This window comes from Xiphias gladius, chromosome 22, assembly GCF_016859285.1.
Source record: "Xiphias gladius isolate SHS-SW01 ecotype Sanya breed wild chromosome 22, ASM1685928v1, whole genome shotgun sequence".
In the NCBI taxonomy this organism is placed as follows: domain Eukaryota; kingdom Metazoa; phylum Chordata; class Actinopteri; order Istiophoriformes; family Xiphiidae; genus Xiphias; species Xiphias gladius.
Genome location: NC_053421.1, coordinates 14,800,333 through 14,823,942, shown reverse-complemented (window position 1 = coordinate 14,823,942; position 23,610 = coordinate 14,800,333). Strand labels below are relative to the sequence as shown.

At 37.6% G+C, this 23,610-nt stretch overlaps 5 protein-coding genes across 10 annotated transcripts; 2 read left to right on the top strand and 3 right to left on the bottom strand.

Annotated features, from left to right (window-relative positions):
* The first annotated feature begins 1,348 nt into the window (after positions 1-1,348).
* Positions 1,349-4,363, top strand: kcnk5b (potassium channel, subfamily K, member 5b). Its single transcript, XM_040118870.1, has 5 exons — positions 1,349-1,627; positions 2,313-2,424; positions 2,791-2,957; positions 3,081-3,249; positions 3,390-4,363. Exons 1-5 carry the CDS (start codon positions 1,442-1,444, stop codon positions 4,091-4,093), a joined length of 1,338 nt encoding a protein of 445 aa, XP_039974804.1. The 5' UTR covers positions 1,349-1,441; the 3' UTR covers positions 4,094-4,363.
* A 94-nt stretch (positions 4,364-4,457) lies between these two features.
* Positions 4,458-7,613, bottom strand: LOC120784784 (serum paraoxonase/arylesterase 2-like). Of its 2 annotated transcripts, XM_040118872.1 has the most exons (10): positions 7,472-7,560; positions 7,333-7,366; positions 7,147-7,214; positions 6,838-6,893; positions 6,443-6,608; positions 5,898-6,021; positions 5,572-5,772; positions 5,358-5,436; positions 4,727-4,855; positions 4,458-4,646 (listed from the first exon to the last, which is right to left on the bottom strand). In XM_040118872.1, exons 3-10 carry the CDS (start codon positions 7,208-7,210, stop codon positions 4,485-4,487), a joined length of 981 nt encoding a protein of 326 aa, XP_039974806.1. In that variant the 5' UTR covers positions 7,211-7,214; positions 7,333-7,366; positions 7,472-7,560; the 3' UTR covers positions 4,458-4,484. The 2 variants fall into 2 exon arrangements, with proteins under 2 accessions (XP_039974806.1, XP_039974805.1); XM_040118871.1 differs by lacking the exon at positions 7,333-7,366 and having other exon boundaries at positions 7,472-7,613.
* An 811-nt stretch (positions 7,614-8,424) lies between these two features.
* LOC120783577 (serum paraoxonase/arylesterase 2-like) lies at positions 8,425-12,761 on the bottom strand. The gene is made up of 9 exons (XM_040116635.1): positions 12,610-12,761; positions 12,429-12,499; positions 12,292-12,347; positions 11,509-11,671; positions 10,747-10,873; positions 10,345-10,548; positions 10,175-10,256; positions 9,145-9,273; positions 8,425-8,942 (listed from the first exon to the last, which is right to left on the bottom strand). The coding sequence occupies exons 1-9, from the start codon at positions 12,684-12,686 to the stop codon at positions 8,781-8,783; spliced, it is 1,071 nt and encodes a 356-aa protein (XP_039972569.1). The 5' UTR covers positions 12,687-12,761; the 3' UTR covers positions 8,425-8,780.
* Positions 12,762-13,881: 1,120 nt separating this feature from the next.
* Positions 13,882-19,794, bottom strand: LOC120784596 (casein kinase II subunit alpha-like). 2 transcript variants are annotated; one of them, XM_040118519.1, is made up of 15 exons: positions 19,667-19,794; positions 18,852-18,943; positions 18,418-18,494; positions 18,122-18,250; positions 17,902-18,013; positions 17,696-17,797; positions 17,555-17,605; positions 17,395-17,454; positions 17,186-17,269; positions 16,968-17,078; positions 16,707-16,808; positions 15,610-15,710; positions 15,351-15,499; positions 15,098-15,187; positions 13,882-14,735 (listed from the first exon to the last, which is right to left on the bottom strand). In XM_040118519.1, exons 4-15 carry the CDS (start codon positions 18,220-18,222, stop codon positions 14,620-14,622), a joined length of 1,179 nt encoding a protein of 392 aa, XP_039974453.1. In that variant the 5' UTR covers positions 18,223-18,250; positions 18,418-18,494; positions 18,852-18,943; positions 19,667-19,794; the 3' UTR covers positions 13,882-14,619. The 2 variants fall into 2 exon arrangements, with proteins under 2 accessions (XP_039974453.1, XP_039974454.1); XM_040118520.1 differs by lacking the exon at positions 19,667-19,794 and adding an exon at positions 19,540-19,660.
* Positions 18,812-23,432, top strand: LOC120784598. Of its 4 annotated transcripts, none has more exons than XM_040118522.1 (10): positions 18,812-18,963; positions 20,652-20,687; positions 20,849-20,910; positions 21,018-21,050; positions 21,205-21,243; positions 21,512-21,559; positions 22,046-22,480; positions 22,581-22,619; positions 22,745-22,821; positions 23,065-23,432. In XM_040118522.1, the coding sequence occupies exons 1-9, from the start codon at positions 18,863-18,865 to the stop codon at positions 22,804-22,806; spliced, it is 855 nt and encodes a 284-aa protein (XP_039974456.1). In that variant the 5' UTR covers positions 18,812-18,862; the 3' UTR covers positions 22,807-22,821; positions 23,065-23,432. The 4 variants fall into 4 exon arrangements, with proteins under 4 accessions (XP_039974456.1, XP_039974458.1, XP_039974455.1 ...); XM_040118524.1 differs by lacking the exon at positions 18,812-18,963 and adding an exon at positions 18,984-19,106; XM_040118521.1 differs by lacking the exon at positions 18,812-18,963 and adding an exon at positions 18,984-19,801.
* Positions 23,433-23,610: the final 178 nt, after the last annotated feature.

Below are 23,610 nucleotides of genomic sequence, written 5' to 3'. Positions count from 1 at the left end.
GAGTGTGAAATCTCAGAGGTCGCGATAGACCTCAATCTAGCAGCTGCTACAGCCGGAACACCTGTCTCAGTATTACCTAAAACCCGGTGGCCAGTGTTGCCACCGTCCCAATAGGTTAGTCAAAGATATCTGGCCTTAAAGGTGCACTTCCCATAGACAGTTCAGTTCATCTTTCACAGGCTGAGTATAGGTAGATAGCTAGATCGATAGAGAGATAGATAGATAGACAGATAGACTTCAATTCAGTTTTCTCAATTAGTGTATTCTCACACTGAGGAAAACAGCTCTCATCCATTATCATGCAGACCAGCCAGGATCCACCCAGTGTGATTAACTTTACACACTTAACTTCAGCCTCCTGGATACGCGCAAATGCAGATAACAGTAACTGTCAGCACCAACACACACCAGTTCACACACATGTATGAATACTTTGGCCCACTGAAGATGTTGCCCCCTGTTGAATGTTTACTTAACTGTGTCATGCAGTTATTCTGCAATCATGAAAGAAAGGAGGAAAGTAAAGATAGATGTATCGATAGATAGATAGATACTCAACTATTTTTCAGAGGTAAAGTCTGTACTTTTTACTTCACTACATTTATTTGATAAATTAAATCACCAGTTACTTTACAGATTAATACAAAATATAATCAACAACTATATCATAATCTATTATTATAGATATTATTACATTTATATATAATAAGACAGCTTTCATCCCCAGGGGGAAACAGTCATAAGCTGTCCAGCTGCAATATTAAAGTGATGTACACCTTAATGCATCTTTAATTATTGTCCAATAATATTCATCATTCTTAAAAGGGGCCGTTCTGCATGAGTGCTTTTACTTTTGGTATTTTAATTATATTTAAATGCTAATACTGTTACTTAAAATAAAGTGAAACTAAAATATTGAATGCGTGACTTTTACCTGTAACAGAGTATTTCTAGTGTGGCGTTGCAACTTTTATTTACGTAAAACATATAAGTACTTCATCTACCACTGACTTTGGCTTCTACAAAAATAATTTAATGTCAGCTTTGTGAAATATGTTCTTTTGCGCTATTCTTAATTTTGAAACCATATAAGCTTTTTTTTTTTTTTTTTCTGACAGTTTTGGGAAACAAAGGTGTGTTTTTTTCTCAGCGGTTATTATCAGCAGGATAATAATTGGATCATTTATTGTTAATAGTTTAATCTTAAGGGTAAAGATCGTTAAAAGATTGACGGAATTAGAAGGTGCAAGGTTTAAAAGGGGGGGGGGGGGGGAGTTTTACAGCTCCTCGTGAAATGAACGCATCAGAGGTAGTGTCGGCGTCCACTGAGAGCACTCAGGCAACCCATTAGGTTTTACCAGGAAGAAAGCAGAGTGCGTAGGATAACGCCAGACCTATATGAGCTGCTCGTGCGTCGTAAGCCTTAAGTTATGACTTTAATATGGCTGATAAGGGTCCCTTTTTAACTTCATGTATTATTTTCTACCTATCGATTGGGGCCGCAATATTCCAGATTCTTGAAGAACCAAACTGGGAGTCGGCAAGAGACCAATATATTCTCCAGAAGGAAAACGTTTTAAAGAAGTATGCCTGCTTGTCAAAAGAAGGTCTGGATGAGATTTTGGAGGTATGATCCCAACTTTTCTTAACAGTAAGACAGACAAACACCATGGCTGGGAGAAAGGCGTTTTCCATTTATTCTAAAGGGGGAAACTTACGTTAAACTACCGCGAGTTACTTTGCGAAGATTGACCAACCAACTTAAGAGCTCCCATCAACCCTAATGAACTCAAACGAAATTAAGTAAAAACAAGCATTAGACTGTATTTCTATAACTATAGTAAATTTGAGCCTTCGCGTTTTGAAAGAGTAAATGAGACGTTCGTCGCTTCTACAGGTCAGGACACCTCAGACACACACGCACACACACACCTGGTCTTTCCTGGTCAGGAACAGAAAACAGCCATGATATCTGTCCGAATCGGATCAGGTCTCAACAAAGCTACTAAAACGTTGTTTAGTTTAAATGCAATGCACGCATTTGTTGTAAGACGAGAAAGTCTTGGGCATTCACCCTTGAATCAAAACATGGCGCCGTGCTGAACGTGAGGGTGCATGTCTCCTTACACCAGAAGTATTTGAATGTTTGTGCAAGGTGTGTCCCGGGTCTAGTGGTCATGATTTTGATGGAATAAATAAACAACAGGCTCTAAAATTCTATAAGAGTCCTTTATCCGTAGCGCTGATGAGAAGTACTGTCAGGTGTCAGGGTCGTCTGGGAATGGGCCTTGTTGACCGGGTTTACTCTTCAGATAGTGTCGGAGGCTGCGGCTCAAGGTGTGACCATTACTGGGGACAAACATCGCAACACCTGGGACTGGGCAAACTCCGTCATCTTCGCCGCCACCATTGTCACCACTATAGGTTTGTATAAGGATTCAGCACTAACGAAATATTTGCCCATTGGTTTTAATAGTTGATTAAATTCACACCAGTCTCAAACAGCATGACTTACATTGTTTTTAATCACGTAGGTCTCACAATAAACAATGGTCTTCTAATCATGTGTAATCTAATATTTATATACATGCAAGTGACTGAGCTGTGCATTGGCGGTCTTCTTGCAGAATGTATAACGTAATACTAGAGGATGATACCCAGTAGCGATTTTTTTATTCAAAATGGCGACCAAGATTTTTATTGTTTAACTCCGTATAAACCTTTATTTAAAAAAAATGTTCCTTGTATCTCTTAGTGCTGTGATTTAACATTTTCTCGTGTCATCCACAGGTTATGGCAATGTGGCTCCCAAGACTAAATTTGGTCGTGTGTTCTGCATCCTGTATGGTCTGTGTGGGATCCCCCTGTGTCTGGTATGGATAAGCGAACTGGGTTCATTCTTTGGAGACAGAGCCAAACGTCTGTCCCAGGTTCTGATCCATAAAGGCGTTTCAGTGGTACGAAATGACTGAACGGCGGAGTTTGTATTTGCCTAAGTACTGTGTTAAAAGGCATCTCCATAAAGCTGTAGTATCGCATGAAGATTTTACTGTCCATGTTTCTTCTCTCCCTTCTTTCAGAAAAAGGTCCAACTCACCTGTACAGCCTTATTCCTGTTATGGGGGCTGTTGGTGCACCTGGTGATCCCTCCGTTTGTTTTCATGTCTCTGGAAGGATGGAGCTACCTGGAAGGCATCTACTTCTCTTTCATCACACTCACAACGGTTGGTTTTGGAGATTATGTGGCAGGTAGGTTTCATTTATGGCAAGATGTATCTCATTTCATCTAAGGTTAAGGTTTCACTGAGTTTATTTGTACGTCCAAAACTTTTTGTTCGGTTAAGTCCTTTGTTATATGAGTCATGCCAGTGTATCTACTTCCATTTCAGGTGTAAATCCCAGCATAGAATACCCCAGACTGTACAGAGTATTTGCCGAGTTATGGATCTACATGGGCCTGGCTTGGCTGTCTCTGTTCTTCAGCTGGAATGTCCACATGGTAGTGGAAGCTCACAAGGTGCTGAAGAAAAGAAGACACAGGCACAGACGCTTGTATGATGTGGAACCTCAGTCTGTAGAGGACAAGTACAACCCAGATGTAAAGCGGTCCGTCATTGACATCTTCAACTTCCTGTCTGAGAAGGAGGAAGACTACAGCACTGTCATCAAGGAGATTGGAATCATAGCGAGAAAAAGAAAGCCTGCAGACAACATAAATCGCTCTAAGAGCTGCAGCGACATCTTGGCTATCCAGACCCTGGATCACTCGCCACGTCAGAGACACATGGTCAGTATCAGTGAAGTGTTCAGGAACGCAACGGCTGACATGGACAAAGGTGATCAAGAGGAGGAGCGTTCTCTAATACCAGAAGGCAGCGGAGAACTTGAACCTGCAGAATGTGTGAGGACAGGTAATGTGGAGAACAAGGACAGTTGTGCATTTGATTCAGAAAATGATGGTATCATCTTCACTGTACCTGCCAAAGATACTACAGAAGAACAAAGTGTACAGCATCCTGATGGTGGGGAGACGAGGTTTACAATATCCAAGGTAAATGAAGATTTGTTGATGGACAAAGATGAAAAAGGGTAAAGCATCCTTTCTACATTTTTCTTCACATTTACCAAAATCGTGGAACCACTCAGACCGGGGGGAAGGAGTTTTGTATGAAAATACCATAAGTACTGGTATGTGTCAAGGGAACAAACTGCATTTTGTGGAAATGATACTACATACATCTAGGCAAATTAGGGCCGCATTATTAAATGCTTTCCTGATTTACAACAGTCCTATTTTACGCAACTTTTCAATTATTAGCTGCACACAGTGAGCCAGCGTTTGTATCAGGTAAAATAGTTCTCTTCTTTATTCAAATGGTGAATACAAATTTTATTTTATTTTTTTTAAACCATATCCATCTAGATGTTTTGTTAGAAAATTCTTAGTCTTAAACAACAGCGACCATAGATACTGAATACACAGATTATTTCAAATCACAGCACAGGGCTTTATGGAAAACAGAGCCAATAAGCAACTTTCTCTCATAGGGGGCTGCCACACTGGAGGCCATTATCACATGGCCGTTATCAGCGTACTCTTGGCTCACCACTGGCTGCTCTGAGTGAATGTTCTTGACCTGGATGACCTGTGGGCAACACAAATACAATTATCAGGCAAATTTTAACAACAATGAAGATATATCATTTTAAAATAAAGAACGCTAACCTCAGAGCCAGGTGGGTCTTCAGGGTCATACTTTGACAGCTTCATGGCATTTGGATGACAGCCCAGCCATATGTCACCCGTCCTGTGGTCCACCTCGATGTTATCACAAAGCGACCCAACAGCTACAGACTGGTTGGAAACATTACATACAGTAAATTAGTCTAATAATTCCCCTTCATCTAGAAATACTGATACAGATTGAGAGTAAAGTATGTATAAATATTGTTTTCTAGAATTAAGTTGTGAAAAAGCATCGTATTGGTGACAGTTCAGCATTTTGGGATAAATGCTTATTTGCCTCCTTGCTTAAAGTTAGATGTTCAAATTGATAACAAGCTTGTGTCTGTATGTACAGCTATGAAGCTAAAGGAAGTTGCAGGTTAGTTTAACTTAGCATAGAGACTGAAAAGAGCTCTGTCCAAATGCAACAAAGTCCATCTAACAATACCTCGAAGTCCCACTAAATAAAACATTTTATATTTAAAAACATTAAAGCTTTAGCTTCATTTGAAGCTGAAAGATGTGAGAGTGCTACAGATCTTTTCATCTAACTCTGCAAAAAGGAGAAAAGGCTTACTTCCCAAAATGCTAGTTGTTTTCTTTTTTAAGTGAGGGTAGAAAATAAGAATACCTTAATATACACTAGTTGTTCCCCTTGTCTCTCAAAAACATCTATGTCATGGTCTATGATGTCTGAGACATAAATATACCTGTAAAAACAAAAAAGCATTTCTGTTGTATTATTTTAGCACTACATAGAACACATGGTGCTGTGGAATTACTCAGTTTAAAAAAAAATATGCACATATAAATGATCCATGAATGCTGAAATGAACTAGTATAACCGTTTGTCAGGTGATATGTTGATGCCGTTTGAGGACATAAAGCCATTGGCTGCCATCCTCACTTCCCCTGGACTGTAGTACACCACATCACACCAGGGCAGACCCAGGATTATAGTCAGATAGTGAAGTGCATGACTGGGAGAGGAGTGATCATTAGTGGCGTAGAAGCTCTCTACTCCGACTGCAACAATGTCATTCACACTGAAAGACATGATGAAATTATATATATATATATATATTTTTCTTTTAAAGAAAAAGGATATAAAGTGCATATTGTCAAATGTAAAATATATAATACTGTAAAGGGTTTATTATACAGTTATTACCTGTGGAGTAGAGGGTGGGTAATAGTTTTTAGGTGCACAAGTGTGTCCTCCTCAACAAAACGGAAGATCTCTACCTGGCTTTTGTGCTGAGGGTGATTGACAACAAACAGGTATACAGAGTCGTCTGCAAAGAAAGAGTCGTGCTGTCATTATTCTCACCTCACAGCATGGTAGAGCTTTCTGTCAGTGTATACATCACCATGAAAAAAAAAAATTTACATGTCTGTGACAGCACAGTGAAATCCACAAAAACTATATTTTCAAATCAGCATACTTACATACACATATATATACATATACATATACATATATAGACATACACATACACACAAATATATATACATATACACATATGTATACATACATACGTATATATATACATATATATGTACATATAACAATGAAAAGTGTCTAATTCTCAATTTTAAGATTTTTACAACATTTGATTCTTTCTCATTCAGTTAATTATGAGTGATCATTTCATCCATAGACCGTTTCTATTCTTTGTTTTATACTTGAGATGTAGCACCTGATTTCTACATCACCTGTCTCATCAGTATATACACTGATGCCATGTGGGTTGAAAGAGCTGAGGTCCAGCTCTCCTTTGATCTGTAGCTCCACTGGAGTTGGCTTTGGGTGTAGCAGATCTAAAATGAAAATTTTTCCTGGATCATCAGAGAATGAAGGCATTCCAGGATACTTCAGCCCCTGAGTGGAAAACACTGCAGGTAAGATTCTGGTGCAGATCTGTGATTTCGCTTGAGGAGATCACTACAGAAATACTTGTTCCAGAATTAAGTCAGCTGGTTTTCACAATTTAAAACTGATGGCCCATGATTTAACATAATATAGAAGATTCAAAAAGGAAAATACATCAACGCAGCAATTCAGATTCACGCAATTTTGTGGCTTTACAGTGATTTTAAAAATAACATACTGTGCTTAAGAAGGCCAGTCCATCTTTAAGTATTGTGATATCCTCTGCTCCATATCCTGTACAAAACAAAACAAAATAAAAAACTTCTCCATTTCCTGAATTTTGTCACCTTAACATTACAAGACAAAGAGAGATATTGCTGACACTTGACCTACTGTCAATTGCCTGGACTTCAAACTCTTCAGTTATGATCACATTTTACACTTAATGGATCTAAGTCCAAAAACATGTTTACTTTCCAGAACATTTCTGACAATGTAAATCCCAAAATTGATACAGTGACGTGAAAACTAAGCCATAAATCCATACCAATATTCTTTAAATAATGACAGTTGAGGTGTTTCACTGGCACTTCTCTGGAAGCAAGGGTCATTTCCCTGCAGAGAAATTGAGTAAGCGTTTAACGAGAAAACAAAACCAAGACCTGCAAGTATACCATATTGTATAACTGTACATTAGAAGAGCGTGTGTACTTACAAACTTCTAAATCATTACCTTACTGCGTGCTCATACTTGATCTTTTACTTAACTGTAGTAAGCAGCAGATGTGAACATTGAGAAGCAGTTCTACTAAACCTCTACTATACCTCCAAATATGGTCTCTATTTTACCTCTAAAAATAATAAATACTCACTTTAGTTTAAGAAACCTGTGTCCAATGAAAGCAGCAAAAGCAGCAACAACAGCCGCAAGCAGTGCTTTCTTCATGGCAACCATGTTTAGAAGTCAAAGGTTACACAGGAGCTCTTTCAGAGTGCATTTACATAGCTGCACCAAAGAGGGCGCTAGTGCTTACACCAAGAAGCAGCACTAGATTTACCCTGATTACTTCAGGAGTTCCTGCTGGGGTATTCCAGATTGGCAGATCATAATTATCCTAAAGAAAAACTTCTCACCCAGCAATAGTTATGGGACATCTTTGTTTTTGTTGCTTTTTTAGAAGTCAAGTCAGTATTTATTTAGGTATCTCAATCGCACTCAATGTGACAAAGTGACATATATTAATATTTAATAACAAAAAGTCAATTAGGGCATTATATGTGCAATATGAATACAGTACTGTTTATACAGAGTACAGTAGAGAGGGTATACAATATTGAGGAGGCTGCACAGACCTGGGTTACTGATTGGTGGGAAAACAAGATATGATGTGTAACTTGAGTGATGCAAGAAATATTGGGGGAAGTATTAGAATAGTTTTTTCAAGTGGCATATTAACCATCCAGATTTAAATTCACTCATTTTGTGTGCTGTTACCTGTCTGGGGATCCACTGTACCACTTTTTTAGTACGCATTTGTTGAACCACAAGACAAGGCTTCAGTTGCAAAGCATGACTCTCTTTATTGTTTTATTTACTTTCAAATACATGAGACAAATGTGCAATTAAAACATGTAAAAACATTTAGTTAAGTAGTTTGCACATGTAAAGATTTCACTTTTTCAAGTGACCAGTGGAAAATATTCTGCTCACAATACACAGCAAAGCAGCTATATGAACTTTTTACATGTTTGATTGAAAATATTATAATCCAAGCACTTATTTCACAGTGGTTCATGTATCTGGTCAGTTGAGTATCTGAAACCCTTTTTTTTTTTTTTAAATGCTGTTGTATCCAGGGCTCACCACTATAGAATCAGGTAAACACCATTCATCTAATCTCCTTCCAGCTCCTATTGAGGGATCTTTAGACACTCTTACACCAGCTGAGAGACTCATGGGTCTATTATCACATCCTGTCTAGTACAATGGGGCAAACTGCATTTTTCACAAACACGTGGTGCAATATCTATGTATATCATCATTCCAATCCTCATTGCTCTGTCTGATTGACAGCCATGCAAAGATGTAACTCTTGATTTAATTTTTTTTTTTTTTTTTTTTTAATAGAACTTCGATAAATGTATAGGCTCACTGAGAAACATAGTATAAAGAGTCATTGACTACTTCAGATGACAGACCATGGCTTTATGGAACACAGTGCCGATGAGCAACTTTCCCCCATAGGTAGCTGCCACAGAGGAACCCATGATCACATGACCATTGTCCGCGTATACCTGAGTCACCACTGGCTGATCGGAATGAATCTTCTGGATGTGGATGACCTAAAGAAAACATAGTCACGAGACAAAAAAAATTATAATGTGATGAATAAGTTTAAAATGATAGATCATCTGGGTAGGTAAAGAGAATATAGATGTGAAAATTGAACACATAAAGCTTAATGTATTTTATATTTTGTCCGTTTTTTTGTAATATTGTCAGGCTTTTCGCCATTTACTATCTGGCAAAAGTGAATGGACAAACCTCTGATCCAGGTGGGTCCTTGGGGTCAAACATGAAAACTTTCCAACCATTAGGGTGACAGCCCAACCACAGGTCACCTGTTTCAGGGTCAACTTCAACGTTGTCACAGAGAGAACCCACAGTCACGGACTGGTGAGGTTGCACAGACAAGGTTAATTAGAAATTCATCATGGTGTCTTGATTACCTTTTATTTATATTTACACATGATCTCCTATTTGTCTTTCAACGTAAAGATTTTGAGATACAATCTGTATAACTACGCTTCAAGTTACCTCCAATTTAGAAGTAAATGCTAATTTACAGCAATAGCCTTTACCAACTACATTAGACATAACAAAACGTCTTTCATCACTGCAAAATAATGTAAAAAGTGTCACAAATCATTAAAGATATGGAAAATGAAAAAATAAGAAATATGCAAATAATACTGGTAGTTTTCTTTAAAGGACACTTTCATTGTATTAAAATTCAGTATTTATTAAGTTTAAGTAATGTCAACCAGAGCAAAGCAATAATTCAATATTATTGTTTCTTTAATTTGAGGGGAATTGTATTGAGATGATATGATCATATCATATTATTGTTTCACAAAATTCTGATGTTAAAATTAATCAATTACTAAGTGAAAACTAAAAAATGAGTTACTGAAGTTCTTGCTTTACATGTGTAAAGACTTTTGTCCAATATGATGCTTAACAGTGGAACATACTTAACTGCACAGAACACCATTTTGATTATTTCATATCTAATTTTGCCTTAATTTGCCATCACTCCTGTAAAATATTCTTTTTAATATCATGATACTGGTATCATCCATAATGCACAGCCCTAATGTCAACATACACACAGAAATATATTATGTACATATATAATGTATAAATATTTTTTTCACTAAAAAAGATAATAGTTATAGGATAATTCCAGAAGAATAATATGTTTAATTATTTATGTTGATGAAGCATACTGATTCATCAATGGAAGTCTTGAGAGATATTATAAAAAGTATTACTGAAATTTTGTAATATTTACCTTTATAGAAGCCAATGTATTGTCTTCTTTCCGCTCCAACACGTGCACATTGTGGTCAAACAGATCTACCACATATATATGCCTATAATTAAGACAGAACACTACAGTGAAGAAATGAAGACATGTGAAGCATGAATGACCATATGCAACGGCCAGGAATTTGTTCCTACCTTTTGTCTGGTGAAATATTGATGCCATTTGCAAAGTAGTAACCCTCAGAGACTACTTTTACATCACTGGGACTGTAGTACACAACATTTGACCAAGGCTGAGCCAGAAGAGGCTCCACCACACCTTTAAAGATCTCATGGGAAAAGTAGTGATCATTGGTTGCGTAGAAGCTATCAACGCCCACTGCAACAATATCGTTTACACTGGAAAGAAAAAAAAAATTGAAAAATGATTTTAATGACATACAATAATTATATTATTGACTACAATATACATGTTTTTGTGTAACTATGTTATAACACGGGACAGTTTTACAAATATTGTTCAGGACATCTCTCTACTCATTAAATTTCAACTGCAGTTCACAGTGAGTCGAGTTTAAATATTTCACCATACTGTACCTGTAGAGAAGTTCGTGTTTTATGGTTTTCAGATGCACCAGGGAGTGGTCATCCTCAAGAAATCTGAAGACCTCTACTTGGCTTTTGTGTTGAGGATGATTGACAACAAACAGGTATATGGTGTCATCTGATGAGAAACAAAGAAAGCATTGTAAAAAAAATAAAAAATAAAGAAAATAAAAAATGCTGGAAACAAAACTTAAAGGTGCGAGCATCAGAATCACATCTATAGTTGTTGATTTTCCACAAAAAAAAAAAAGACGCCCATGAATTTTTCGTACAAATATTCACCACTTGCTTTTTTAGCATTGACATATATTAAAAAGGAAATATGCTGACTGTGTTTACTTTTATTTAAATTTCATTTGACATGTCCGGACACACCCAAGATAGTCTAACAATCTTAGCTGTTCCCATTGGGCCAACGGGGCACCCACTGAAACACAGTGTGTCACAGCAATCACAGCAACCGATCACACCAGGTTTGTCCACCTGCTCTACACGCACACATAAGCACATATTCACCAAACACGAAATATAAACTCTTCAGTAGTTTTACAGTCTGCTGAAGTGAAAATGAAATGATTTTTCCACTGAAAAATATACTTTAATTTGTGCTACTAATGCATATCTGTTGAGAAATAGGTATGTTATTAAATCTGGATCAAATTGAGAAACCAGTAGAAACCCACTAGAATGGGGTTTTTGCCCTCTGCGGCAGACTTCTGTATGTGCAACCACACAAGCAAGAATAGCTTTTACCACTTGGATTGGTGTATACACTGATGCCATGGGGGTTGAATGACTCCAGGTCAAAGTTTCTTGGCATGCGCAGCTCCACTGGTTTCATCCGAGGATCTTGCAGATCGAGGGAGAAGATCTTTCCTGTCACATCTGAGGATGGCATTCCAGGATACTTCAGACCCTTGAGATATTAAAAATATATTAAATTACACAGACTTTAAACAAGTATTGCACAACAAAGTGTGACACCATCGTAAGTAAGAATAAAGTTAATATAAAACTAACTACTTCAAGAAATTTAAGTAAAAATAAAAGTCACCGTTGATTAGGGAAAGTGGATTGTAAAAGACCAGTCCTTAGCCCAGGTTTAGAGGTATAACCTTTGTATAGGAGTTTTTTTCCCCTCTCCAGAGTAGATAAATTACATCTTTTTCTGCATTTTGACAACTGCTGATCAAGTACATTTTAAGAAAAAAAGCAGATAAACCAATTGACCTATATGGAAGGTTTTAAGTAGGATCAATAAGTATTTTTAATATATATATATATATATATATATATATATATATATATATATATATATATTAATCTTTGGAAATCACCGGAGGGATTAAACAAACAACCATTCACACACATTCAATCACACAGAATAGAGACCCTGACAGAAATATTTAACTTTTTACAAATGTGACGTAGAAGAGTGTCTGGCCATAGCGGTGGTTTTATTGACAAGACCTTTATTCTTAGTTGCACTGTTATTTTCTATCGTAAGTTTATTTAACCTTCGACTCAAATACTCACAGTGCTGATTAACGCAAGCCCATCTCCAATGACCGTTATATCCTCCGAGCCATAATCTGAAAGTCCATATTTGCAGATTTCATTTGAATGTCCTCTAGTGGTCGTTTTAGCTTTATTTTTGTTTGGGCGATACTTACCCAGATGTTTGAGTACGACACAGTTGGGGAGGTGATTCTGGACCAGCTCCTTAGAGGCGAGGGTCCTTTTCCTGCAACATTTTTCAACACAAAAGTCACATTAGGGCAGGTGGCCACAACAAAACTTTTTCCTCACATGGCCGTGTTGTTTCAACAGAAATAGAGTCGCTTCCTCTGTTACCTTAAGTTGACAATCCTCTCTCCTAACAGCGCCGATAAGGCAGCTATTGCAAGTGAAATGAATACTAACTTTCCCATTTGGAAAAATCACGACTGGCTAATTTTACGACCTACTTATAACCGCCCGAGTACTGGAGCCGGGGCGTGCCACAGCAGGCACAACTAATGCTTCCTTCACTGCTGTCGGACATTTGTCAACTTCAGTTTCTTTGTTACTCTGACTAATGTTGCCATCTTGCTAGCCTTTCCATCTTTAATATACATATACTTTAATTACTTACAACGACATCTTGCAATGCAATGGAGCTGAATGACTCCAAACTCTTCATCTTGCAGCTGCAGGGCAATATAAGCCCTTGTATGGATCTCTCAGCTAACAACATACAACACACCACATTTATTTCAACGGGCCCGCCGAACGCACCCGACCGGTTTTAGTGTTTACGATTTCCGACATTTGAGAAGCATTGTGAATGTAGCATGATTCAGAATGCTCACATCCGCAGCAGCTGGGGCCCAAGTGCGTCTAGCGGCAACTATGATGCCACAGTTTCAACTCACTGCGTAGAAGTTATGGATTTAGTCTGTTCTAGATAGTGAGTAGAAGGTTGTACGATCGGTTGTTAGATGATTGCTGTTTTTAGTACAGGTTTGGTGGTTGTGTGATAGTAGCAGTGCTCTCCTTGGTAAAGAGCGTCTTTAAGATGCTGTGAATGGCTGTTCCATTGTCTGCGTTCGACATCTTAACTGTTGGCCGGGTGCAGACTCACCCTCCACTTTACTGTAATTAATCGGGGTCCTGAAAAGGTCTTGGGTGTACGTGTACTACCCCCGTTTTGACCAGCACTGTCAGAAAAATGCGTGCTCTTAATGTGGTTCACTTCTCTTATTCAGTTTTTATTCTTCTCAAGCTATCTAGAAATATGTTCATGTGCACGTTTTGCCTCCAAAACGTTCAAGGACATATGCATATGCATTCACATGCTCTCTGCAACACCTCTGCACAAATGGTGAAAACACATTGTGAGTCAAACATTCACTTTGTTAAAGCTAACCAAAATAATAGGGATGTGAATGTATGAACAGAGACTTAGAAAGTTAGGGAACCCACTTTGTTCTGATCACACCTTAAATCATTTGGTGCCGAAATTCATTCATTATCAAAGGAAAATTATTTCGTGGGATTAGTAGACAATCTGTTTTAAATTCACTCATATTGCCAATGCAAAAAGTCAACAGACAGTATACTCAATAAGATGTAGTGCCTGCAAAACCCTGTTTAAATTGTTTATTTTTGAAGTTGTTTTTTTTGTAGGTGATGAATCCTCCGAACATAAAACAAAAAGTTACAAAATTGTCTATGTAATCAAAATCATGTGTAAGAGACTTCATAAAAAACAAACATGAACACATACATACACATACAGAAGTGAAAGTAACATAAAATTGGCAAACTATTGACCCTGTGAAATTCAGCATTGGGTGCATGCAACCTGACAGTAACTGTAGAATATCTACAAAAGTCCAATTAAAGAATGATAGCATCTAACAACTTCAAAACACCAACAACTCCTGCACATTACATCGTGTGCAACCAGCGAGCACCGTTGGTGGGGCACACCAGATTACTGACTCCGTTTTGTGTAAGTCGTGTAAAGGTTCACAGTGTAATACAGCAGGATCCCCGTCAAACAGTTTCAAGCAAGACTGTATATTTGGAACATACAAAATAAATTTTATTATCCATTCTCTTCATGTCTACATCTTATTAGAATTTCTAGACAATGGCATTGTCAAATAACACACCCAAATTAATTCTAATAATCCTGACAGGTGCAACAATACATTTCTGTCAAGTCCAGGTGTCAAAATATAACTGAATGTGAAAAGCAATTTAAATCTTCTTCTTTGTTATTTTCAACATAAAAAGGGGAGCCATGGCCCTGGGCCGCAGTGAGAGCTAGGCAGGACATGGCCATGAGCACACATAAACACAGGTGAGGAAGTGGCTTCAGGGTTGGGCCCCGGTGGCTGCAGGGACTTGTGTGGCCAGAGTGTTGGGGGCAGAGATGACAGGTGATCCAGCAATGTTAGCCAGTGGCTGTGAGGAGGACATTGAGGTGATTCCTAGAAGAGACAGGAGGCTCATTAATCATTTGGAAATGCTAGTATTTACATGTCATCGCAATCTAAATTTAGAGGTATAACTTTTTTTGCGGCCATTTGCAGATGCTCCTCTCACAATCTGCCTATTTTATTATTTTTTTTTTCCAAAGAAAAGTTACACCTCCAATTTTTCACTGAGAAAAAAAAATCTAGTCAGATTATTGAAAAAACTTTATTTGCAGACTATTTCTTTTCCTGCAAGTTAAAGATGATTACTTTATTTGCAAAAACAAACAAATAAAGAAAGAGATTGTGAAAAGGCCATCTGCAAATGTAGACTACTGCTTTGATCAGGCTAGATCATCCCAAAAAGGATTACTCACCGGCCATCATACTTGAGGAGCTGACTGGTGTGGAGCTGGCAGCCATCCCTCCAGGAGTGGCCCCCCTTCCCTGATCTTTAACAATGGGATCTGTGAACAGAACTCAATTTGAGCACATCATACACCAAATATGTGTGTTGACAGAATCAAGCCACTTTAAGACGGTGCGCACAATTTTTGGTTTGAGGCTATTTACTTAGGCAATGCGTAAGAGATGCAGATGGGGTAATAAAAACAGGAAAAGCAATCTTACAGAAGTAGGGATGATCCATGGCCTCTCTGGCTGTGAGGCGGGCTTGATGGTCATAGCGCAGCAGTTTGTCCAAGAAGTCTAGAGCCTCTGTGCTGACCAGGTGCTGGTTCTCACTGTGCACAAACCTCTCCCACCTCTTACGGGAGTGTCTAGAGAACAAACCAGGGATCAAGTGTTAATGTGAGATATTCATTAGCCAAAATCTTGGCCTAAATATTCAATGATATTTTATTGAGGTCAAACAGCTGCAATGTTTCACCTTCCCAGAATGTCATTGAACCGTGGATCCAATTCAATGTTGTACTTGTCAATGTAGTCGTACAGGTCCTCGGTGCCAAGTACTTTTGCAATCCGCACAAGCTGAACGTTAAAGAAAACATAAGTCAACAATTAAATAGATCCAGTTAGGCATTATGGTAGTATGGTAGTTTATACGTCATAGTGTTATAGTTATTTAGACAGTATTTGTATGAAGTGTATACATTACATCAATAAAGTGGCCATTGTGGCAGAAAACGGATATATGAATAACGATGGTTAAATCAAGAATGTGCATTTTTCATTAAATATCTGTATAATATGTGCAGTTTGATTTATTAGCTGTAGCTCTGTAGCTGGTACCTTTGTGTTTAATGGCCTAAACTAATCTGCAAAATAAATATTATCAAATATTGTTAGACAAGCCTAGTTTTGTTCCATTTTGATATTCTGATTACAGCAAACTTTCCTTCATTTACAAGCAAAAGATAGTTTTATGATCTGTGTCATGCAGTACTTAATTTCTAAACATTATTACACTATTTATCTATCTACTGATGAAATAATTAGTTCAATCACTGAGCACAGTGTGGAGGTTTTTTCAAGATATTATCTGAAAAATAAATCAACATTTGTTATTGTGTACCAACAGAAACACCATTTCAACAGTAGTGTCACATAGGCCCAAATTAGCCATGGAAACAACAGGAAATGCTGTATAGTCAATGTCCTAGTGCAGATGGGTAAAGTGGGAGTTAAGTTTGTTATCACCGTGTCCTCTAGTACAGTCTCACATTTGTCTCTTAACCCATTTTGTTTGACATTTAGTACACTAAACTGCCAAAAGGTTAATAATAAATGTCTACCCTCGCTCAATAACTGTTGAGATAACTTTAAGAAAGAAATAAAATCCCAGCATGCATAGCAGAGTTGCTATGTTGCCGATGTCTAGTGTAAGAAGAATGTGGTTTGACTATATAATATTAAAAAATACTATGTAATATTAAATGTTAAAACCAAAAAAAAACGCAGGTCAAGACATTGCTCTTTTGTGACCACAACCACAACTGACAATGTTAAAGACGCGACTCTTCATACCTGATCATAGTTGTCATGACCGTGGAAGAAAGGTTCCTTTCTGAAGATCATGCTGGCGAGCATGCAACCCAAACTCCACATGTCCAAGCTGTAGTCATACATCTACAAATAATATAGAGAGGGAAAGACTTGAACTGACTTCATGATGGTTTAAAAAAAAAAAAAAAGTTCTCTCTTCTTTAATGATACAATACTAAGTAGCATTTTGACCAACCTGTGTGGCATGACAAGACATATAGAGTAAGAATATAAGAGCCTCACCTGGTAGTCTACCAGCAGCTCAGGTCCTTTGAAGTACCTGGATGCCACTCTCACATTGTATTCTTGGTTTGGGTGGTAGAATTCTGCCAAACCCCAATCGATTAGACGGAGCTGGAAGTTAAAAAAGATTAAGTTGAATATATTTGAGAAATTGTAATTAGCTGGTATCACAGGGGAAAATTAGACATGAGGACAATGGTCAATATGTGAGATAATACCTTTCTGTGTTCATGATCAATCATTACATTGTGTGGCTTGACGTCTCTATGCATTATCCCCATACTGTGGCAGTAATCCAGAGCCTACCAGGTAAAAAAGGAAACATACTGATGTAACTAAAATTTGACATAATGTTTCTGGCAAATATTGAAAGAATGCAGATCATAAAATAGAGTGTAAATATTCAGTACCAAAAGTTGTTTCTTACCTTTAAGATTTCGTACATGTAGAACCGTATGTCAAAGTCAGATAGGGTTTGGTACAATTGCTGTATTCAAAAAAAAAAAAAAATGTATGAGCTATCAGAATAAAAACTATTTTGTATTATCTTATCCCAAATTACAAGTCAAACGAACACTGATCTTTACCTTGAAGTCTGTGTTGTTCACATGTTCAAAGACCAGAGCAGGGGTTCGTGACTAAAAGGATCAAAGACAAGAAATGCACGTGTTTATTCATTCATTTATAAATCCTGAATTGTTACACTGCAATAAGGAGAAAATAATTACCACAGGATCCTTGACAATATCTAACAGTGAGATGATATTTGGGCCACCCCGCAGATTCTCCAGGATCTTTATTTCTCTCTTGATTTTCTTTTTCTTAACCGGCTGTGAACAGAGACAGTCTTGTGATGTACATAAAATCTCCATGAAGTGATAAAATATCAAGACAATGTTTTACTGAAAAACGAAACAAGTGATTATCACCATACCTTCAGTATTTTGACGACCACTTTTTCATTGTTTGTGATGTTTATGGCTTCAAACACTTCGCTATATTTGCCTCTCCCTAGTTTTCTGACTAGCTGATAGTCATCTTGGTTTCTATTAAAAAAAAAAAGAAGTCATGATTAACAATCTTGAGATGGGTTACTCAATAAAGAAAAATAAAACAAATACAACTAAAGTGCCAACAATTATCCTTTGCCTTACCCCCATTCAACAACATGGGACTCATAGTCCCAGTATTCCCGCGGCCTCTGTGTGTTTACATCAGGGTAAACTCGAGAGCGGCTTGAAACAGGGCCAGACATATTCTACACAAGATCTTCTCTAAATCTCCTAAACACAAAACAGGACAAGAAAGACATATAAACAAAGATATGACAAATACTAATCAGAATGTTTGTATTTTATGTACTAATTAACCATCTAGGCATTTACAGAGCATCCTTACAGTAATTATAGATGATATAGTATAATTAATTAGATATAAAACAACACAAAACCTGGTAGGGTCCCTCCAGGATGGTGGTGATAGATGATTTGGAACAGGAGTGGTTGAGATGCCTTTATGGTAAGAAAGCTACATGGGCATACAGACATAAAAAAAACAGACAGTTAGAGCTCTCTACAGACCATCCATTGCCAATGTTAAACACTTTACGTAGAACTGAAAAATGTAAATAAAAACTTAACAGACATTTTCCACTTGAAAATGTTTTTCCCACTCTTTCACAGGATGTTGATCTGAATAGGAGCGTTTCAAAAGAAAATGCATCTCTCACGTGCTACAGGAATGCGGCAGCAGTAACTTACAAAGTAAAACAGCAGCTTATATGTTAAAAGAACGCGGACATGACTAAACGAAAAACAATTCAAGTTAAACTAAATTACTGGTGGCTAGTGTGTCTAAATATGGTGGCGTGTGAAATGGAGAAACCTGAATGTTAAATGGGGGCATCCAACCAGTCTAATCAGGAGGTACAGGGTTCAGTACAGTCATCACTGGGGGCTAGACCAAGGCAGTATTTCCTGTTGAACAGAGTCAGAAAGTGGGTTGATTAAGATCAATGCTGTCAATTAGGCAAACATGAGCAAACTATGTGAGCCAACGTTCGCCAGCCGATACAGCTAATAAGGCGTCATTGAATTACTGTGTTTATGGGAGGCATCCAATCGACCAATGGTCTCTCCGGTACGAGATACTCGTTCAGTTATGCCCAATTTTCGGGTTTAATACTTTAATGAAAAGGAGAGTGTACGCAGAAATCCTCTCTGGCCCAAGGCCTACACAAGTCTAGCGGAGCTAACAGCTAGCTATCAGGCAAACCGGGTTGCTGGCTGGGTTGCTAGCTAGTTAGCATTAGCTCAGGAGATCGAAAAGCCGGTTGGAAAGTCACAACTAGGTCTCGACCACAGTATGGGCCTGTAACGGAAATAAATGAACAGTCCCCGTAAAAATAACCAGTTCATCATTCTAGCCACCATTATTAACGTAGAGCTAAACAACAAGCTTCGAAAAATATATTCCCTAAAGCTAAAAAGTGCTAAGCTAACAGGCTAGAGGAGTGAATAGTCTGCTAGCTGGCGAGGCACCTGGCTGACAACGCCTTGAAAAAACATCTTACAAACACTGTGTTCGAGCAGCAAAATGGCACCGCGGATGTGTTACTTGCTCCCAGCTCTCCCTGACATGTAAAATACTAAACGGTAGTTCCAAACCTAAGAAGATTTGTGGTTAAATAACACGATTACCTCTCAGCGTTGTTGGGACGTCAATATGGCGATGCTCGGGATCAAGAGCTTAGTGCGAACAGCCTTTCCCGCAGAGGGCGCTCTCCTTTTTCTTTTTCATGGAGGGGAGACGGTGGCTCTCTCTGCCACCAACAGGTCTGATTAAAACAGAAACTTTTGTCTGCTTATATGTGTAAATATGTGTACCCAGACGCAGCTGTTTTGTCAGTTATCTTTGTATAAACCTATCCCAAACGTACTGCTCATTTGACCATGCCAGGCTCTGCAGATGCCAAATATGATTTAGTAGCCTGCATCATTTTTGTATTAGTAGTATAATTGTAACAGTGGGAGCACAGTAGGTATAACAGGCAGGGTTTCACATATTCAATCTCTGACTCTGCTAGCCTAAAATAACAGTCCTCACGCCCACCCTTCACACTACAGAGGCACACATGAGACTGTAGTTCAAATTGTTGTGCTCTCCATTTCAGGATATTTCTACCAGGAGACATTTCTATAGACTGATGTTCAGTGGGGCCTGTTTTTAAAAGGTCTTTGTTCAGGCAAAATATAGGGCTACAATGGGTAAATAGACAATGGTGCAATAGTGACAGAAAACAACACATGGTCTGTGGCATGATTTAAAAGGATACCTCTGTCATAGAAAAAGCCAGGGGCATTTTCCTGAAGTAACCAACCACCTATAATCACCACATGATGGAGAGACAGACTCATTCTTTTTGTGCGTTTGAATGTTTTGAACATTTTGTTTCATGTTGAGCTGATATAATGAATAGGCATTTGTAAACTTATCAGGAACTGCAGCCTTATTGTCCTACAAGTCACACAATGTTGAACACAAAGAAATAGCCTTTAATGAAATCCTAATTTGATACATCGGGTGAGACTCTATAATTAACCAGGGCAAGACCTATTAAAGGTTAAAAAGCAGGATTAAGGGGCAGTACATTAAAGGCTTAACGGCGCTCTTGCTACCAAACAGGAGACACAGCTGGAGACTGCAGTCAACAATGAAGCTGTAAGTTTTGATAATTTCTCATATAGTTATTTGTCTTTTCAATCACCTGTCATTGAAATGTATTTTATTTCTTAGCTATAAATGACATAATGCCATACATTTAATATAAACATGCATTTCTCACTAAAGTCTTGAATATATTGTGATTTTATTTGTTTCAGTTTCAGGTGTTGTCTCCTTCTACTTCCATTTGCAACTACGGTGTTAACAGCACCAATCAGAGGTAAACCCATCTGAGAGCTTACTCAACTTTTGTAGTTTATGTTTAACATTTATTAAATACGACAGTAGCAGTAACACCTTTTCTGTCTTTCTTTCTTTCTTTTCAAGCTCAAAGAGAAGATGTGTTAAGCTTCCTGAATGGTGAGATTATTTATGTAATTTCTATGTCATTTAATGTTTTCTTACATGCAAAATAGTATTAGTGCTCGTGTTTGAAATCAAATTAAGTACTGTTTAAATCACTACTGTGAACTTTTATCTCTTATATTTTATTTTTTTGTTACTGTTATTATAGATGAACTTGGCACAATGACCATACCTGCAAATGTAACAGGTCTGTGATTCCAAATTTATACCCCATAGTGACAGCTCATCTCACCAGATCCACAAATTACTTTTGGTTCCCCAAGAACAGAAATGTGAGACTCAAATAGCAGTTCAGAAAAGATATCAGAGACATATTTGGTATTTGTGTATTTGTGTTGCTTTATCGTCTAGTTTAACTTCAGGGTGTACTGTAGCAAGCATTTTTGACATTATGTGATTGTGAACATATACAACTACCCAAAAGATGATCACCACATATTTTCTAATGTCTGCAGCATATAGGAACCCTACAAGAAAACCTGTGACCGAGAAAGACTCTGAAGGTACTTTTTTGTGCTTTTTCAATTATTTACAGTAGTGCACAGTAGTACAGTGGTTATATATACATTTATCAATGATTAAAGCATCACTTTAATTTTTAAAATGTCATTACAGTTGGAATTGCACATGTTACACATAAAAATACAAAACAGTTGTGGATGTTTGTCATTAGTAGGATTTCATTTTAAATAGCAGCAAACTCATTCACAGATATGTCAGAATCAAAATCTACAGAAAGTTTTCACACCAATGGGTTTGAAGGTGTGTGGGCTTTATTTTTGTACACAAATGTAGAAAGATTATTTAAATTCATACAAATAAAACTAAGAGTTTTATTAATAATTCAGAACCTGAAGTATCTTTTAAAAATGGAGGTGAAAGCATAGGTGCAGTCCCTTAAATCTGAGCTATAACTTGTAGTGATCATAATATCTGTAACAGCAACATATTGATGCAGATGCTATAGCACTAACTGTTACTCTTCCCAGATGCAGTCAAAGGCCTTGAAAGCCATGAGATTGAGATCATGATTCCTAATGTTGTGGAGAATGACAACGCACCACTAGGGAGGAAAACAGGAGTGGACAAAGACAGTGTGGGGCCAGTGGATATGAGCAGAAGACTTGTTCAGGACCATGGGAGCAGAGAGTGGACTGATCTTGACAAGGACGAAGGAATGACGGTGGATGCTCATAAGGAAGATGGAAATTTGTCAGGAAAACAAGATATCCGTTTAAGTGGAGACGAACTGACTGGCAGTGGCAGTCAATGCGCCAATCTCCAAAGAAAGGCAGGAAGAGTTAATGGATTGAATGGTGTGTTGGCCCCAGGCCCAAGCAGGGAAATGCTAGATTTGGACAGTTTGGAGGACAACAACGACAGACTGGCTGCAGTGGGAAACAGCAGAGATACAGACTATGATGGTAAGAACAGATTGTACATTACATAAAACAAAATCCATTGTTACAAGAATTATGCCCAGAGCAATCAAAGGCTGAACAACTGATCTTAATATTCCCACAGAAACCAGGGAATATATCAGCTCTGAATCTTATCCAATAGGTAAGAACAGTTTTTTTTCTTACATTAGTCAATACATTGTAAATACATTGTTTGACTGTTGATGCAGATAGTGACTGCTTTCCCGAAAGATCTGTCACTTCTTGCAATTTTCTTATGTGCTTTAGCACCCCCAGAACACATGCCCAGTCGCTTCTCTGTTCCAGCCAAGAGCCGAGCCTCCTGGTGATAATACAGCATGGAGGTCTGTTGCCTCTGCATTTGCACAAGACAAATGTTTTCTGCTTATATTTCTGTCCACCGAACCCAACTTAGGAAACAACATCCTGACGTTTTGTTATAGGTTTACCACATAATGCATATTTAGATGCCTTACATTTCATCTTCATCTAATTACAAGCTTAAATAGTTTCCTAGATCTTACCTTGTTATTCAAATGTTAATCGTGTAATGTTGAATAACAATTGTTTTTCCTGTCTTTTTTCAGATTCTGTTTCTTCCTCATAATGAGTCAGGTGCCGCCATCTGTTGACTCATAGCAGGCAGACAGGCTGCTTCCAAATACAGTTGCTTTTGGGACTTTTTTATTCCAAATTTAGATTTTTACATGTATTTTTTTTTTATTATTTTATGCAGTTGTGTGAAGAAATATAAGAAACAAAGAGGTTTTGGTTAAACTAGTTAAACAGAGTGAGTTTCTACAGGGCGATGTTCGGTACAAAAACTAATGTTAGAAATGTCAGAAATCCCTACTTTTGATGACTGAACAGTATCTATCAGAGCCTGAAATGTGTTGCTTTTATCTCAGTGTCTAAAGTTTTTGTTTATGTTCACTTTAATGTGAAAATCTGTAAGTAATCCTCTGAAATAGAAATATACAAAAAGAAAGAACATGTGAAGGCTGCATCCTTTTCATTTCCTTTGTGTTTAAATGTAGTTTAATTTATAATTAGTTAAATATCAATACATATTTTAAGACAACTTAAGATTTACAAAAAACAAGAATGTGATGCAGCAAACATCACATTCAGCA